Source organism: Tubulanus polymorphus, chromosome 3 (genome assembly GCF_964204645.1).
Source record: "Tubulanus polymorphus chromosome 3, tnTubPoly1.2, whole genome shotgun sequence".
Classification (NCBI taxonomy): domain Eukaryota; kingdom Metazoa; phylum Nemertea; class Palaeonemertea; order Tubulaniformes; family Tubulanidae; genus Tubulanus; species Tubulanus polymorphus.
This window is the reverse complement of record NC_134027.1, coordinates 17,009,473-17,027,011: the sequence shown is the minus strand read 5'-3', so window position 1 is coordinate 17,027,011 and position 17,539 is coordinate 17,009,473. Positions and strand designations below refer to the sequence as shown.

At 35.0% G+C, this 17,539-nt stretch overlaps 1 protein-coding gene across 1 annotated transcript in view; it reads left to right on the top strand.

Moving 5' to 3' along the window:
- Positions 1-16,361, top strand: part of LOC141902133 (arrestin domain-containing protein 2-like) — a 90,861-nt gene extending 74,500 nt beyond the window's left edge. The window contains exons 6-7 of the mRNA XM_074789772.1: positions 15,788-15,894; positions 16,208-16,361. Coding sequence (XP_074645873.1) covers positions 15,788-15,894; positions 16,208-16,361 — 261 coding nt within the window. The remainder of the gene's footprint in view (positions 1-15,787; positions 15,895-16,207) is intronic.
- Positions 16,362-17,539: the final 1,178 nt, after the last annotated feature.

Sequence of the window (17,539 nt, the reverse complement as noted above, 5' to 3'; positions counted from 1 at the left end):
GACAATTCATTATTTTGGTTTTGTCGCCCGCGACAATTCAATATTTTGGTTTTATCGCCCGCGACAATTCGTTACTTTGGTTTTATCTCCAGCGACAATTCATTATTTTGGTTTTGTCGCCCGCGACAATTCTTCTTTTTGGTTTTGTCGCCCTAGACAATTCATTATTTTTTTTAATATTTTGTTTTTATCGTCCGCGACAATTTTTTTGGGGTTTTGTTACCCGCGACAATTCAATATTTTGGTTTTATCGCCCGCGACAATTCAATATTTTGGTTTTGTCGCCCGCAAAAAATTCAATATTTTGGTTTTATCGCCTACGACAATTCATTACTTTGGTTTTATCGCCAGCGACAATTCATTATTTTGGTTTTGTCGCCCGCGACAATCCTTCTTTTTAGTTTTGTCGCCCGCGACAATTCATTATTTTGGTTTTATATTTTGTTTTTGTTGCCCGCGACAATTTTTTTTTTGGTTTTGTCGCCCGCGACAATTCAATATTTTGGTTTTATCGCCTGCGACAATTCAATATTTTGGTTTTATCGCCCGCGATAATTCATTATTTTGGTTTTGTCGCCCGCGACAATTCATTATTTTGGTTTTGTCGCACGACACAATTCATTATTTTGGTTTTATCGCCCGCAACAATTCATTATTTTGGTTTTGTCGCCCGCAACAATTCATTATTTTGGTTTTGTCGCACGTGACAATTCAATATTTTGTTTTTGTCGCCCGAGACAATTCATTATTTTGGTTTTATCGCCCACGACAATTCATTACTTTGGTTTTATCGCCAGCGACAATTCATTATTAGGGTTTTCTGTTATTTCACAGAAAACCCTATTGATATCCGCGTGATTATTAGGGTTTTCTGTTATTTCACAGAAAACCCTATTGATATCCGCGTGATTATTATTAGGGTTTTCTGTTATTTCACAGAAAACCCTATTGATATCCGCGTGATTATTAGGGTTTTCTGTTATTTCACAGAAAACCCTATTGATATCCGCGTGATTATTATTAGGGTTTTCTGTTATTTCACAGAAAACCCTATTGATATCCGCGTGATTATTATTATTATTATTTTCTTCCACACTATTTTTACCAAAAGAACATAGGCTTTGTTACCTTACCGCTGTTTCATATACAATCCATATAATATCGTTCAGCTCACCGAGATCTACAAATAGCCCGCGTGTTTTTTCACGAATCATCGTTACAAAAGCGCTGTCGGGCTGTAAACATCGAAAATTTAGCCCCATTCAATGGGGCGACATGTTTTTCGAGTCGTCATCCCGAAATCAACCCGCAGGCCGACTGTCACTTCGATTATCAATTCAAGTATAAATGAACTAATTTATTGCCGCAGACTTCACATTCAGTCGCGGTCTTCAAACAGTGATTTTAACAAAAGCCCATTTTTCTCATCAAATCATATTACCGATACACTGGAAATTTACTACTTTAGATTTTAAAAGCACTGTCGTGCCGTAAACATCGACGAATCGACATGTGTTACTACATCGACGTTCCGGGGATGAGCTGCGAGTTTCTCCTCATCATGAGAATCAAATCGAGTACAAATTAATTTATTACTACCAGTGATTTGGCTGCGGGTTTCAAGGAGTTAGTTTAACAATACCTATATTTCTTTACCGAATTAACCGTGTATTTACTAAGATAAATCTTTAGTGTACCGGGGAATCGTAGGCCTAAACTAAACAGGCCGAAGAGATATGGCGGAGAAAAGCTGTTATGTCGACGAGGTATCAAAATAAAAGAATATATTACTTTATTCGGCCGCGGGCTTCAACCATTTATTAATACTGTATATTTCCTACAGTACATACCGATCATTGTCAAATGCACAAGGTATTTACTAAATACAAGTATATAACACACTCCTATCCGTATGCTGGACTCACACTTGACATTCGGAGTAAGCGTTCGCTGTGGGGGAAAGGAGATCGTTCGCTGTGTCGCTTGAAGTGTTTATCGAGTTTTACGCGACCTTAAGGCTTTTGTATGGTGGCTGATAAGATAAAAAAACACGAATATGCAAATGAGGGCGACATTACGACAAAACGACAAAACTAAAATAACGCGAGAAAACAATGATTTTGATTTTGTCGCCCGCGGAAATTCAATATTTTGGTTTTATTGCCCACGACAATTCACTACTTTGGTTTTATCGCCAGCGACAATTCATTATTTTGGTTTTGTCGCCCGAGAAAATTCATCATTTTGGTTTTATCGCCCGCGACAATTCATTATTTTGGTTTTGTCGCCCGCGACACTTCACCATTTTGGTTTTGTCGCCTGGACAATTCACCATTTTTGTTTTGTCGCCCGCGACAATTCATTATTTTGATTTTGTCGCCCCCACAATTCTTTTTTTGGTTTTGTCGCCCGCGACAATTCATTAGTTTGGTTTTGTCGCCCGCGACAATTCATTATTTTGGTTTTATCGCCCACGACAATTCAATATTTTGGTTTTATCGCCCGCGATAATTCATTATTTTGGTTTTATTGCCCGCGACAATTCATTATTTTGGTTTTGTCGCACGAGACAATTCATTATTTTGGTTTTGTCGCCCGAAGAAAATTTTGAAGACGCTTTGATCAATTACCTTGATCTTTCGTTTATATTTGAATCTACCAAAGGCCCATCAGCATAAGAAAATTGGGTCGATCTGACTCAAGATGGCCGTCCTATGACCTTTTTAGTGCCCAAAAATGTCAATTTTGGCCAGAATTCTAGGTCCTGTAGCTTCCTACTGGTTTGCCATTTCTCATTGCAATTGCTGATGGATATTCTTTAGAGAGGGATGTTTTATACCTGGGACAGGTATTTTTGATCAGCCAATTATGACGCAATTGGCGGCCATCTTGATGTCATCAGTACTCATTCGTAGGTGGGAAAATGTTTTTCCACAATTAATTGATACCTAAGCATATTGTGTTACTATATTCAATTGGGAAGTTGTAGCCCATAACGTGTTCTATGATTTTGGTGAGTTTCAAGGTCATTGGTTTTTATATGTGGCCATCAGGGGGCGTTGGATAATACAATAACTTAGTATCGCTATGTTATATTTGTACCAAGGCATATTTTGTTACCATGGCAAAGTTGTAGTTCATGACATCGTCTATGATTGTGGTGAGTTTTTAAGGACATTAGTTATTCCATTTAGTCACCAGGGGGCGTTGAATAGTAGAAAAGCTTAGTTTTTCCTTATTAGATTGGTACTTAGGCATAGTTTCTTACCATGATCCATTGCAAAGTTGTAGTTCATGACATCGTCTATGATTGTGGTGAGTTTTTAAGGACATTAGTTATTCCATATAGTCACCAGGGGGCGCTGAATAGTAGAATGGCTTAGTATTTCCTTATTAGATTGGTACTTAGGCATATTTTGTTACTATGATCAATTGCAAAGTTGTATTTCATGACATGTACTACGATTGTGGTGAGTTTTAAGGTCATTGGGTTTTGCATATGGTCACCAGGGGTCGTTGAATAGTAGAATAACTTAGTATTTCCATATTAAATTACAAAATCCTAGCTGCTCACATGTTCTATGATTGTGGTGGGTTTCAAGGTCATTGGTTTTTGTATATGGTCACTAGAGGGCGTTATGTATTGAAATTGTTAGATTGTTGAGCATTTGAAACCACTGCCCAAGTGAGCATGGTGTCCCTGGACCCCTAGTTTGGTTTTGTCGCCCGCGACAATTCATTATTTTGGTTTTGTCGCATGCAACAATTCAATAGTTTGTTTTTGTCGTCCGCGACAATTCATTATTTTGGTTTTATCGCCCGCAACAATTCAATATTTTGGTTTTAACGCCCGAGCGACAATTCATTATTTTGGTTTTATCGCCCGCGACAATTCATTATTTTTGTTTTGTCGCCCGTGACAATTCAATATTTTGGTTTTGTCACCCGCGACAATTCATAATTTTGGTTATGTCGCCCGTGGTTTTGTCGGAACATTAAGTTTTTGGTCGAACAGTGTGTTAAGGTTGTTTTGGAAATTTACTCGGTCTGGTATATTTTGGATTACTGTGTATGTCATTTGTCAGGACATTAAACAGAAGACGACTTAGGATACTACCTTGCGTGACTCCACTAGTTAGACCGTCTCATTCCAAGATGAGGCGTTCCGTTGATTTCGGTTACAAGTTTCCGTTCAGAGATAACTGCTGTGCCATTTGGGCGACCTATCATTGATACTGTTTCCTAATAGCCTGTTCAGTAATGGCTGATGTTGAGCCTTATCAAATGCTTTGTTGAAATCCACCGTTGAACAGGATTCTAAGACTGTGCAGAAAACCCGTTATCGCTGCTTTGCAGCTATATTTATTATTATTTTCTTCCACACTATTTTTACCAAAAGAACATAGGCTTTGTTACCTTACCGCTGTTTCATATACAATCCATATAATATCGTTCAGCTCACTGAGATCTACAAATAGCCCGCGTGTTTTTTCACGAATCATCGTTGCAAAAGCGCTGTCGGGCCGTAAACATAGAAAATTTAGCCCCATTCAATGGGGCGACATGTTTTTCGAGTCGTCATCCCGAAATCAACCCGCAGGCCGACTGTCACTTCGATTATCAATTCAAGTATAAATGAACTAATTTATCCGCAGACTTCAAATTCAGTCGCGGTCTTCAAACAGTGATTTTAACAATAGCCCATTTTCCTCATCAAATCATATTACCGATACACTGGAAATTTACTACTTTAGATTTTACAAGCACTGTCGAGCCGTAAACATCGACGAATCGACGTGTGTTACTACATCGTCGTTACGGGGATCAGCTGCGAGTTTCTCCTCATCATGAATATCAAATCGAGTACAAATTAATTTATTACTACCAGTGATTTGGCTGCGGGTTTCAAGGAGTTAGTATAACAATACCTATTTTTCTTTACCGAATTAACCGTGTATTTACTAAGATAAATCTTTAGTGTACCGGGGAATCGTAGGCCTAAACTAAACACGCCGAAGAGATATAGCGGAGAAAAGCTGTTATGTCGACGAGGTATCAAAATAAAAGAATATATTACTTTATTCGGCCGCGGGCTTCAACCTCTATATCAATACCATCAATACTCTATATTTCCTACAGTACATACCGATCATTGACAAATGCACAAGGTATTTACTAAATACAAGTATATAACACATAATCCTTTCCGTATGCTGGACTCACACTTGACATTCGGAGTAAGCGTTCGCTGTGGGGGAAAGGGATCGTTCGATGTGTCGCTTGAAGTGTTTATGGAGTTTAACGCGGCTTTAGGCCTACCGGTACTGAGCTTTACTGTCTCAAACAAACACAGTACAATTGTTGCGTTTATTAACGGACTCATTGGATTGAACTTCAAAACAAAATTTACGATATTTAGGTGGGTTGTTAAATTCAATAGGCCTACGACCAATCTGTCCGGATATTAGGCCTACGCATATACATAGGCCTACATAGGCTAGTAGCCTCTACTAGGTTAAGCGTTCGCTGTGGGGGAAAGGAGATCGTTCGCTGTGTCGCTTGAAGTGTTTATCGAGTTTTACGCGACCTTAAGGCTTTATTATGGTGGCTGATAAGGGCCATACGTAAAAAAAACACGTATATGCAAATGAGGGCGACATTATGACAAAACGACAAAACTAAAATAACGCGACAAAACAATAATTTTGGTTCATTATTTTGGTTTTATCGCCCGCGACAATTCATTATTTTGGTTTTATCGCCCGCGACAATTCATTAATTTGGTTTTGTCACCCGCGACAAATCAATATTTTGGTTTTGTCGCCCATGACAATTCAATATTTTGGTTTTATCGCCCGCGACAATACATTATTTTGGTTTTATCGCCCGCGACAATTCATTATTTTGGTTTTATCGCCCGCGACAATTTTTTTTTGTCGCGGTTTTATCGCCCGCGACAATTCATTATTTTGGTTTTATCGCCCGCAACAATTCATTAGTTTGGTTTTGTCGCCCACGACAATTCAAGATTTTGGTTTTCCTGCCGCGACAATTCATTTTTTGGATTTGTCGCCCGCGACAATTCAATATTTTGGTTTTATCGCCAGCGACAATTCATTATTTTGGTTTTATCGCCCGCGACAATTCATTATTTTGGTTTTATCGCCCGCGACAATTCATTAATTTGGTTTTGTCACCCGCGACAAAACAATATTTTGGTTTTGTCGCCCACGACAATTTAATATTTTGGTTTTATCGCCCGCGACAATTCATTATTTTGGTTTCGTCGCACGCGACAATGGCGACAATTCAAGATTTTGGTTTTATCGCCCGCGACAATTCATTATTTTGGTTTTATCGCTCGCGACAATTTTTTTTTCTTTTTGTCGCGGTTTTATCGCCTGCGACACTTCAATATTTTGGTTTTATCGCCCGCGACAACTCATTATTTTGGTTTTATCGCCCGCGACAATTCATTAGTTTGGTTTTGTCGCCCGCGACAATTGAATATTTTGGTTTTGTCGCCCGCGACAATTTTTTTTTCTTTTTGTCGCGGTTTTATCGCCTGCGACACTTCAATATTTTGGTTTTATCGCCTGCGACAATTCATTATTTTGGTTTTACCGCCCGCGACAATTCATTAGTTTGGTTTTATCGCTCGCGACAATTTTTTTTTCTTTTTGTCGCGGTTTTATCGCCTGCGACACTTCAATATTTTGGTTTTATCGCCCGCGACAATTCATTATTTTGGTTTTATCGCCCGCGACAATTCATTAGTTTGGTTTTGTCGCCCGCGACAATTGAATATTTTGGTTTTGTTGCCCGCGACAATTTTTTTTTCTTTTTGTCGCGGTTTTATCACCTGCGACACTTCAATATTTTGGTTTTATCGCCCGCGACAATTCATCATTTTGGTTTTACCGCCCGCGACAATTCATTAGTTTTGTTTTGTCGCCCGCGACAATTGAATATTTTGGTTTTGTCGCCCGTGACAATTCAAGATTTTGGTTTTATCGCCCGCGACAATTCATTTTTTTGGTTTTATCGCCTGCGACAATTCATTATTTTGGTTTTATTGGTTTTTTGGTTTTATTCATTTTTTTTGGTTTTGTCGCCCGCGACAATTCAATATTTTGGTTTTATCGCCAGCGACAATTGATTATTTTGGTTTTATCGCCCGCGACAATTGATTATTTTGGTTTTATCGCCCGCGACAATTATTTTTTTTGGTTTTGTCGCCCACATTATTAGCTTTTGAATAATTACGCCAATTAATAACGTAATAAAGACTTATGCATTCGCCTATTTTGAAGTCGATTAATCTGATATAGTACGGAAACGATAAAGGGCCTCGAGTTGTCGCGTTCAAACTCGACAAGTCGCCATATTTATGTCGATATATCGCGATATATCGTGTCAAGTCCACATGAATATGTCTACGTATCGTGACGTTTTCACGACAAATTTCGCTTATTTGCTTATTTTCCACGGGACAAGCCGTCATTTGAAGACGTTGAAGATGTCTAAATGTAAGATGAGGACGCCAGTAATATGACAACTGAGTTTCAAGTCGTCATGAATATGTCGACTTGTCGCGAGGAAAATGGTTGAGAAAACGAAATATGTCGTCAAAACGTCATGATATATCGACATATTCATGTCGACTTGACGCGATATATCGCGGTATGTCGACAATAATATGGCGACTTGTCGAGTTGGAACGCGTCATCTCGAGGCCCCTTATCGCTTCCGTAGATATAGTGTCGAATATTAAGGTCATTTTGGCAGATTCTTTTTCTTTTAAAGTGATATTAAAGCGATCATTCAAGTGATCCTACTTAATGAAAGATCTACGGAAGCGATAAAGGGACTCGAGTTGTTGCGTTCCAACTCGACAAGTCGCCATATTTATGTCAATATATCGCATCAATTCGACACGAATATGTCGACATATCGTGACGTTTTGACGACTTGAAACTCAGTCGTCATATCACTGGCGTCCTCATCTTTCAGCAACGCCAGTCACATTGAGTCGTACGTGTTCTACTTTCTGCGACGCGACACGACTGTCACAACCAACCGACGCGCTCTTGCGACTGGCAGAAACTAGTCGCACACAATCGTATTGCAAGCGACTTGCAATGCAACGCGAGGATCGCATCGAGTCACAAGAACAACCTACGTCTGGCTTTAAGTTACTGCGGAGCACCAGAAATATCTTTTTTTTCGTTCAAAAGACCTTTCGCTTGAAAATTCTTTCGTCGGAACAAAATTTATTTCGTTTGAACCAATAATATTCTATACAATTGAACCAATTTGAAAGAATCGTTAGAACAAAGTTGAACAAACTTTTTTTTTGTCCAAACGAAAGGTTTTTCGTTCGAACAATCATTCAATTGAACGGAATCGTTTTAATTTGAAAAGAATTTTCTTGTCAGAACATTAAGTTTTTCGTTCGAACAAGTATATTGAACAAAGTTTTTTCTCCGAACCGAAAGTATTAAGTATTTTGTTCAATCGAACAGAATTGTTTTCATTCAAACATTCGTTCGAAAAAAATTGTGTTCGCTCAACCTGATTTTTTTTCATTTCAACAATAACATAGCTTTTTATTCGAACACATTTTTTGTCAGAATGAAGAAGATTTTCTTGTTGGAACATTAAGTTTTTTGGTCGAACAGCGTGTTAAGGTCGATTTGGAAATTTACTGGTATGTATTGGATTACTGTGTATGTCTTTTGTCAGGGTATTAAACAGAAGATAGGATACTACCTTGCGTGACTCCACTAGTTTGACCGACTTATTCCAAGATGAGGCGTTCCGTTGATTTCAGCTACAAGTTTTCGTTCAGAGATAACTGCTGAGCCATTTGGGCGACCTATCATTGATACTGTTTCCTAATAGCCTGTTTAGTAATGGCTGATGTTGTGCCTTATCAAATGCTTCGTCAAAATCCACCGTTGAACAGGATTCTAAGATTCGTCGTCGTCGTCGTCGTCGTCGTCGTCGTCGTCGTCGTCGTCGCCGCCGTCGTCGTCGCCGTCGTCGTCGTCGCCGCCGTCGTCGTCGCCGCCGTCGTCGTCGCCGCCGTCGTCGTCGCCGCCGTCGTCGTCGCCGCCGTCGTCGTCGTCGCCGTCGTCGTCGTCGCCGTCGTCGTCGTCGTCGTCGTCGTCGTTATTGTTGTTGTTGTTGTTGTTATTATTATTATTATTATTATATTTATACTAAATTTATTAGTCATGTCTGTATATATTTATTTGCGCACACCTATACACTGTGTTTCATCAACCAGTTGATGTTGACAGTTATCAGAAGAAGAAGAAGAAGAAGCTAAGAAAGCCTACCGCAGTACCGGTATTTATTTGTCTATAGGCCTATTATATAGTAGCCAATACCAGTAAGTACGTAGTTGTTACTCGTACGTGACTGTACGGTGATCTCCACAGATTAACCGTACGTGAGTTCCCTACTAACGCCGTACGTGAGTTCCTAGTAGCCAATACCATTTTTTAAGTACGAAGTTGTTACCCGTACGTGCCAGTGACTGTACGGTGATATCCACAGGTTAACCGTACGTGAGTTCCCTAAAAAGGCCGTAAGTGAGTTCCTATAATCTGCAAACGTGCATGCGTGAAATAATAGAGTTTGGGTTAGGTGAGGCTAGGCTATTTGTAAATCAAATTCATCCACCCTGCAGTTACGTTCTGTGGCACAATGGGTAAATCACTGGACTACAACTGGATTTTTTTTTCGTTTGGTTTCGAATCCCAATATTGCAAGTCTGAGCGTCAACATACTCACATACGGCTAACCTGTAGAAATCACCATACAGTCACGTACAGGTAACAACAGCGTTTTAAGTACCGGGTATTAAGTGAGTACGACAGGCCTACCATGCCTATGTACTAGAAACACAACTTTTTCCCTCTCATCGGCCCTACAGTTATGTTACTATAACTGGTGCAATTATAACATGGATAGGTTTTGGCCAGGACTAGCCTAAAGTCTAATTCAGTCTATATACTAATTCACTCGATAGGCCTATTTTTAAAACAGGGATCATTCATTTATTACGTACGCATAAAATTTGATTATTTCAACCCCCTCTCCCTCTGTACGCAAAACCTGCCATTTTTTCATGTACATTAAGCATTACAGTACGTAATTGCCCTGACCCCTCCCCTCCCCTAATGCGTACGTAATAAATGAATGATCCCACAATACAGTGAAGTATTCACACGCAGAAAGGCTAATTGATTTGAGCCATGTGAATAAATTTGGCCAGGCCTTCTCTGACCTGCTGACATTAATAGTCAAACCAAAACGTTCATGTGGTCACGGCTTGTATACCAGAAATCATTGTAGGCCTGTACATTTTGCTGTTCGTAGGTTTGGTATACCGATTTCTCCATTCTTGACTGATAAGTGTACAGTATAGCGTACGCATTATACAATTGTTCCAATGGGAATAGGGCCTATTGATTGGGCTTATTATTTCCTGCTTTTTAGAATACTGAAATAAGCCCAACGTTCATAATATCCAACATCGGTGAAAGTTTGATTACTGTATACATGTACTGTAGGTTGTATGAATATTTTGCAGTTCAAATGGGTATGATGCTGATTCCAATGTCAAACGCATGCAGTTAGATGGTCAAGGACAGTCAACACCAAGTTATCTCTCTTCGACCGATGTTGCACCATAGAAGATCTGATTCTTTCAACTCAAGGAAAGTGATTCAACACGATCGACATAACACTGGAATAGGTTTGCAGTAACTAACGGTTCATTTCATTTAGTCTTATGTACTTTTTAGCCAATTTGGATTTGATTGTAATTGAAACTCTGGAACTGTTAACAAAAGACAAGTTGAAAAAACACAAGTTATGCTTGATTCTCATGTTCAAATTTAATTCAAATTCAAATTTATTTTATTACATCATATTTACAAAGCATATCATTGGTTCATACGGTACTAAAAATTAGGACAGAACAAATATTATTACAGAATTTCCAAAATGGCAATGAATTTCTATAACTAAATGAACATTATTTTTCTAATAACTCAGATCAAGAGTGACTCTCCCGTTTATTAGGAAACACATGCAACTAGTGGAATAGGTTTGATTTACACACAGTTGCAGGTATCAATTGTTTATCACTATAGAATTTGTAATCCATAAAAGCCAAAATCAACATCAGCCGGAAACCCAGACCAGATCAATTCATAATTTATTGATTGAATCTACACTACAATATATGTATTTATTCAAATATTTCAATAAAAACATTAACTTCTTAAATCTATTCTAAATCATAATACGTTCTTATCTGTAAATTCACTCAATCTATCGACTCAGCAGGTGCTTAAGATGAGTTCTTAATAGGACAGATCCATTTTTAAGCATGGTGATAATACAGTATCCTGATGTTTGAATGCCAAAATAAATGCCTGGTCAAATAAATTAATATTTGTTGATTGTACGTCCGCGTATGTTCGGTTTCAAAGCTGAATCATATTTGACGTTTACACAGTGGTAGCATATTAGGTTCGAATCTGTCAATGCATTTTATTCTATGTATCGATATTTCAATTTACTACAATTCCCATCTTTCTGAATGGCTTTGCAGAAAACCCGTCATCGCTGCTTGGCAGCTATATTTATATTTATCTTCCTGAGTTACCATTAACTTTTCTGTATGAATATGATTTTCAGGTTTAATTCTTTTTTGATAATTTGATAATTCTTCATGTGTTACAGTTTTATGTTCGGGACAGTATGCTAGATTTCTAGATTTAAATCTAATTTTTTCAGGATATTCTAAATCTACAACAAAGAAGTAACCAGTATCTGAATCATCTGATATATCTAGAGTTCTTTTCTTCCAATCAAAATTATCATTATTTTCATACTGTAAAACTTCAGTTATTTGAAATACTCCATAAGGTTGTGGTTCCATCATTGCACAACCATATAGATTAGTTGCATCTATATATAATAACTTATATCCAGAGTTATCATTTACATTGAAATATTTATCACCCAATACACCTGAAACTCCTCCTCTTATAGATTTTTCAAATAATAATAATTGATGTATATTTGTTAACAAATCCATTTTTATATCTGTAAATTTCAAACCACAATCCCAAGTTAAACCTGGTGATGAATAACAATGACATGGATCAATATTAAAATATTTTAGATTTACATCTCTAAACCTTTCAAATATATCAGTTAATAATAATACATCTGATTTTAAATATAAATCTACTAATTGTCCATGATTTTTCATTCCAAATATTCAATGTTCTATTATATATTATTGTTCTTTTAATAATTCAGTTATGTTAAAATCATTATGATTCTCATAAAATGAATTGCTCCTTTATATCTCATTAATTGAAAATCATTTTCATTTGGATAGTGTAGTTTCATTATTTTTAATTCATCATCAACTAATGATTTAGATAAATTATCTAATGAACTACTTAAAAATCTATATGAATCTATAAATCTTAGACATCCAAATTGGAAAGATATATAATTCTCAGATGTTTTAGCTAAGATTTTAAATTTATAAGTTGGTATTTCATCTTTTCATCTATTTGAAATTCAATCTTTCTATTTCATTAATTATTTCTTCTATTTTTTGACATAGCTGTTTGATGAATAAATGTGCATCATACCCTGATAAATTATGAAATATTACTTGAACAAAATTAATTTTCTTAGTTTTTAAGTTACAATTCTCATGCGCTGCACCTCTAAACTTTCCATTCAAATGATCATGATCTCTTACTTTTTTATCTTTAAAATTAAATAGTTTTTCACAATAATTACATTTATCTGAAAACTCAAATTCTTCTTTATCTTCTTCTGTCATAATTATTTCTATATTTGTATTTAATATTTTACTAAATTTGATTTCATACTCAATTAATAAGTCACAAAAATGAATTATAACATTTTCATTTCTATAATTATAATATTCACTTTCAATTAGTTCAACTGGATAATCAGATTTTATATATAATCTAAAAGCTGTAGCACTTTGATGAATCTTTTTAATAGTATTTGTTATTGGAGGATCTGAATAATCAATTACATCATTTTCATTAGAATTTAATTTCTTTCTTTTATAATATATTTCTTTTCTATATTGATCAGTTAATTCCTTAATTAGTGATTCAAAATCTCCATATATTACAAATGGTACTTTATTCTTGTAATCATATTTTTTGAATTCTAATATTTTATCCTATTCATTTGGTAAAACTATTTTACAATAATCATGATTATCACATAATGGTTCACGATTTAATAATGCACTTTCATTACTGAATTTAGTTATACATTTAGTTCTACATAGATACATTTTATGGTGATCATTTTCTGTTCTAAAAATTGAATCGATTTGTTTAATCCACATATAATGATTTTCATAATATAATATATTTATAACACCATTTGAATCATAATCTTTTGATAGGTATAGAGGTTCTAATGTAAAATGTTCAATTTTATTGCCTTTTGTATTTGATTAAATCGAATACATTTATTTTCAGATTATTATCTCTTTCTATTTTTGGGATATTTTTAATTCTAACAGGATAACTGTCTATCTTATAATTATTTTCAAATTGTTTACAATTTGTTAATCTTAGACTATGTGTAATATCTTCTGTTGGATGTAAACAACTTATAATTGTCCATAGAAAACATTTATCATCAGAATTTTGTACATTTATAACAGCATTAGTTTTAAATGGTAGTTTAATATAACTTGATCCATTAATATTATCATCTTTATAATATGATAAATTATTTTCGTCAATTGGTTTTGATTTAGTTAACTTATTATATTTTGTGTTATAAACATGTAAAGTCATAAATATTATTTCATCAAATATTAAACCTGATCCTTCAAAATATTTCTCTTCTATTTTAGTTTTTACTTCATTATAACATTTATCTAATTTTTCATCTATATGCTGTTTTGAAATATTATGTTGTGAATGGGAATTTATATTATATATTGGTTTATCTTCAGATTTTATAAACTTAACTTTAACTGATATGCTAATTTTAGGGTATTCAACATAAGTAGTTATTTTTATAATATTTTTCATATTTTCATATTATATGTTTTTTATTTTCTTCTAATGTTTTACCTTTGTGAAATTTATACTCAATAGCAGCTGGACCAATATCACTTTTGAATGGTTCAGTTATCTCTATTTCCTTTTTTATTATCTAATGAATTAATATAATTTTGTTACATCTTCCATGTATGTTGTTCATAATATCATTTTTCACTGAATTATTGATTACATGTATCACATTTGTATGTTTCTTTTTCATTCTTTAATTCATCTAATTTAGTTTCTAATATATCATCTTTATGTTCTAATTTCAATGTATTTTCTAAATTTGTTTTAGTTTTATTGTGTCTTGCTTTTTGAGATTTGTCTATATTAATTTTACATAATTTTTTATCATATCATCATATTATCATTATCATACCTTTAATATCAAATTTTTTATTTAAATTGATTTTAGAAGTTATTCATATTCATATACATGAATATTTCAAGAGTAATAGGGATAATGGGGGTTCATAAGAAAGGTTGAAGGGTCGAAAAATAAATTCGAGTGTGCGAGAATTTATTTTTCGACTCTTAGAAACTAAATTAGATGAGTTAAAGAATGAAAAAGTTCCTCCAGATAGTTTTAGGAGTCAAAACACGCAACCCTTCTTGTATGGTGTACAGTGAACTAGGTGTTCTATCTCTGGATGTTGATATACAATCTAGATTACTTACCTTTTTGTACAAATTATTAGGAACCAGAGTAAAATGTATTCCTGTATTCTATAGAGTTTAATGTGCAAGTTTTACGTGCTCGGTGATTTTCGTTTTCAATGGCTGTCAACTGATGACTAGGCTTTTCTGGACAGGACAGGGTGTATTCACTATAATAGTATTCACACAGGGACAGGGGTCAATTGAATTGCCCAGTTTGTAATAGAATCGGCGATTAATATCATGTATTAATTGAATGTCAGCTGTATACTGAATGAAGTAAAAAATTCATTCGCAAGCACTATTAGCAACGTTCAAATGTATTGAAATTAATTTATCTAATGAATGATACTAAATATATTGTAAATATATCTAAATATCTAAGTGCCATTTTTGCGCACATTTGTGGTATTTATATGCTTTCACTCATCGCCGTTTATACATTTTGTTATATTCTATCATGTCATATTTTATGACCTTGTATGGAATCAAAATGAATTGAGTTGATTTGTTATCATCAAATTAACTCGAATAGACACATTAGAAAAATGATATTTATTATGTTGGATTGTCGATGGAATTTTTCTCGACGTTGTTTGGTTTCTGATTGTCGGATTGTTGAAGGAAATGTTTTTGACAATGCTACTGATTGTCGAAAGAAGTCACTATTCAACCAGAAAACTGGAGTTGAACCCTAAGATCACTGAAATCGGTTTATTTACATCATATTCAGCATACGCACTTGGACAAATGGGAGGAATCTTTAAAAAAGGCCTGGATGAGTGGGCACCCTTCTAAAATTTACGCCATATATGTTTCCACCAAACCCTGAAATTTCATAGAATCCGCACAATGTGCAGTAGGAGGGATCTGGGACCCAGACTATGCTCTTGATTCAATTTGTGTACTGAAAAATATCGAAATTTACTTTTTTACAGTTGTTCGATACGAATACATTTGTACATTTTGATTCATATTAGGTTTGCATTGAACCGAGTGGTATGTACGATTCGATTGACGTCGATGTGCCAGTCATAATTGGAACAGAGCCTTTGGCGGGGTCATTCAGAGAGGCAACGCAAGGTAATTTTGTAACATCATTTTTTCTCGTTTTTCCTTATTAAGAAGAATTTACTGTTTTTTTTTTTCATTTGCTGCATTGATCGGGCTCATTCTAAAAATCATTGGCAGGTTTCTAGAAAGCCCGGCCCCCGTAGCATCTTTCGAATTTCGATGTTAATTAGGATTTTTAAGTATTGTACTTTATAATATATTTTCTAGCCGCATTGGTAAAAATACGTTTTGAAACGTCAGAATTTTTCCCTAAAGGCAAATGCAATTTTTTTGAGTGAAAGGAAATACAACCAATACAACTACGCTCTTTTTTGGACGATCGTTTTATTTTCAGTTGAAACCTGTTACGCATCATTTGATTATACATCTGGAGATATTGAAGAACATTCTGACGACAATGGCTTCGAAAATGAATATAAATGCGTGTACAAATACCACAAAACTGTTAATGTCACAAAGCTACCATGTATCGAAAGATAGCGAGACGCATTTATTGTGGTAACTTTTATGTCAATAGAAAAGTATATGTGAATATTTGAGTACAGTATGTATTAGTATTACTTCCGTGTAAAATTTCTGAACCTCTTTGTAAAATGAATATATTTTAGTTGTATTTCCACGAATATTACCGTCGATGGTGGAAGGTTTTTCCTATAGGTATAAGGCGCTATGCTTGCCAGCAATGATACCATGACACTATTAAATTTTGAACTTTAATCAAGGAACGGCATAAGCGTGGCCATCTTAATGTGGTATCTCGCATCAAAAAGGTGAAATAAAAGCTTGAATAAATTCGAAAGTAAGTTTTAAAGCGGCATTTCATTGGTACATATGTGATGCATTATTACATTCTATGTCCAACTGTTTTTCGATTTCGTGCATATCTCTTGAGTGTGGATGACGGTTGATTTAAGTAATGTTGTAATTTAAAATGCTGATAAAAGCCTTAACGATAAGACTGATTTGTACTTTTATTTAATACTCCGCTATTTCATAGAATCATAGCTCATCTCATGTACATACGTACAATCATTATATGTAAATGGAGAAAAAACGAATAGTGAACGCAAATGTTTTGAATTTCAAATGTGTGCTAAGCACACACAAGTGGCAGAAATAAATTGTGATAAAGTTCATGATGAGAGGGAAGTGGTTTTTTTAAGTCTACTGACATCTGGAAAAAGCTACAGTGTTGGCATATGCCCCCAAAATGATCAATTTCATGAAGTTGTTGATCATTATGTAAATAATAAATACATTTATTTTGAGGCGTCATTTACTGGGTATAAATAACATACACGTGACAGGTGCATTATTGTTATATTCTCTTTAAAGTTGTAAATATTTCGGCCATTCAGCCTGCTTCAGTACAAACAATCAGTCACAGTTATCGGTTACACAAATATTTTTCATGGAAACACGTCCTTGTATACGAGTTGCATATGGTATGACAAATAACAATTAATTTAAATTTAATTGGGATATATACATTCATGACGGATTATAAGTATCACCTTCCTGATTCAAACCATACGGATGTAATTTTCCAAGGTTTTCAATGAGCTGGGATTCTTTAATTCTTCGTTTATGTGTGTTATTTATTGTTACTAGAGCGAGAGTTATATTACTGAATTAATTGTTATTTGTCATACCATTTG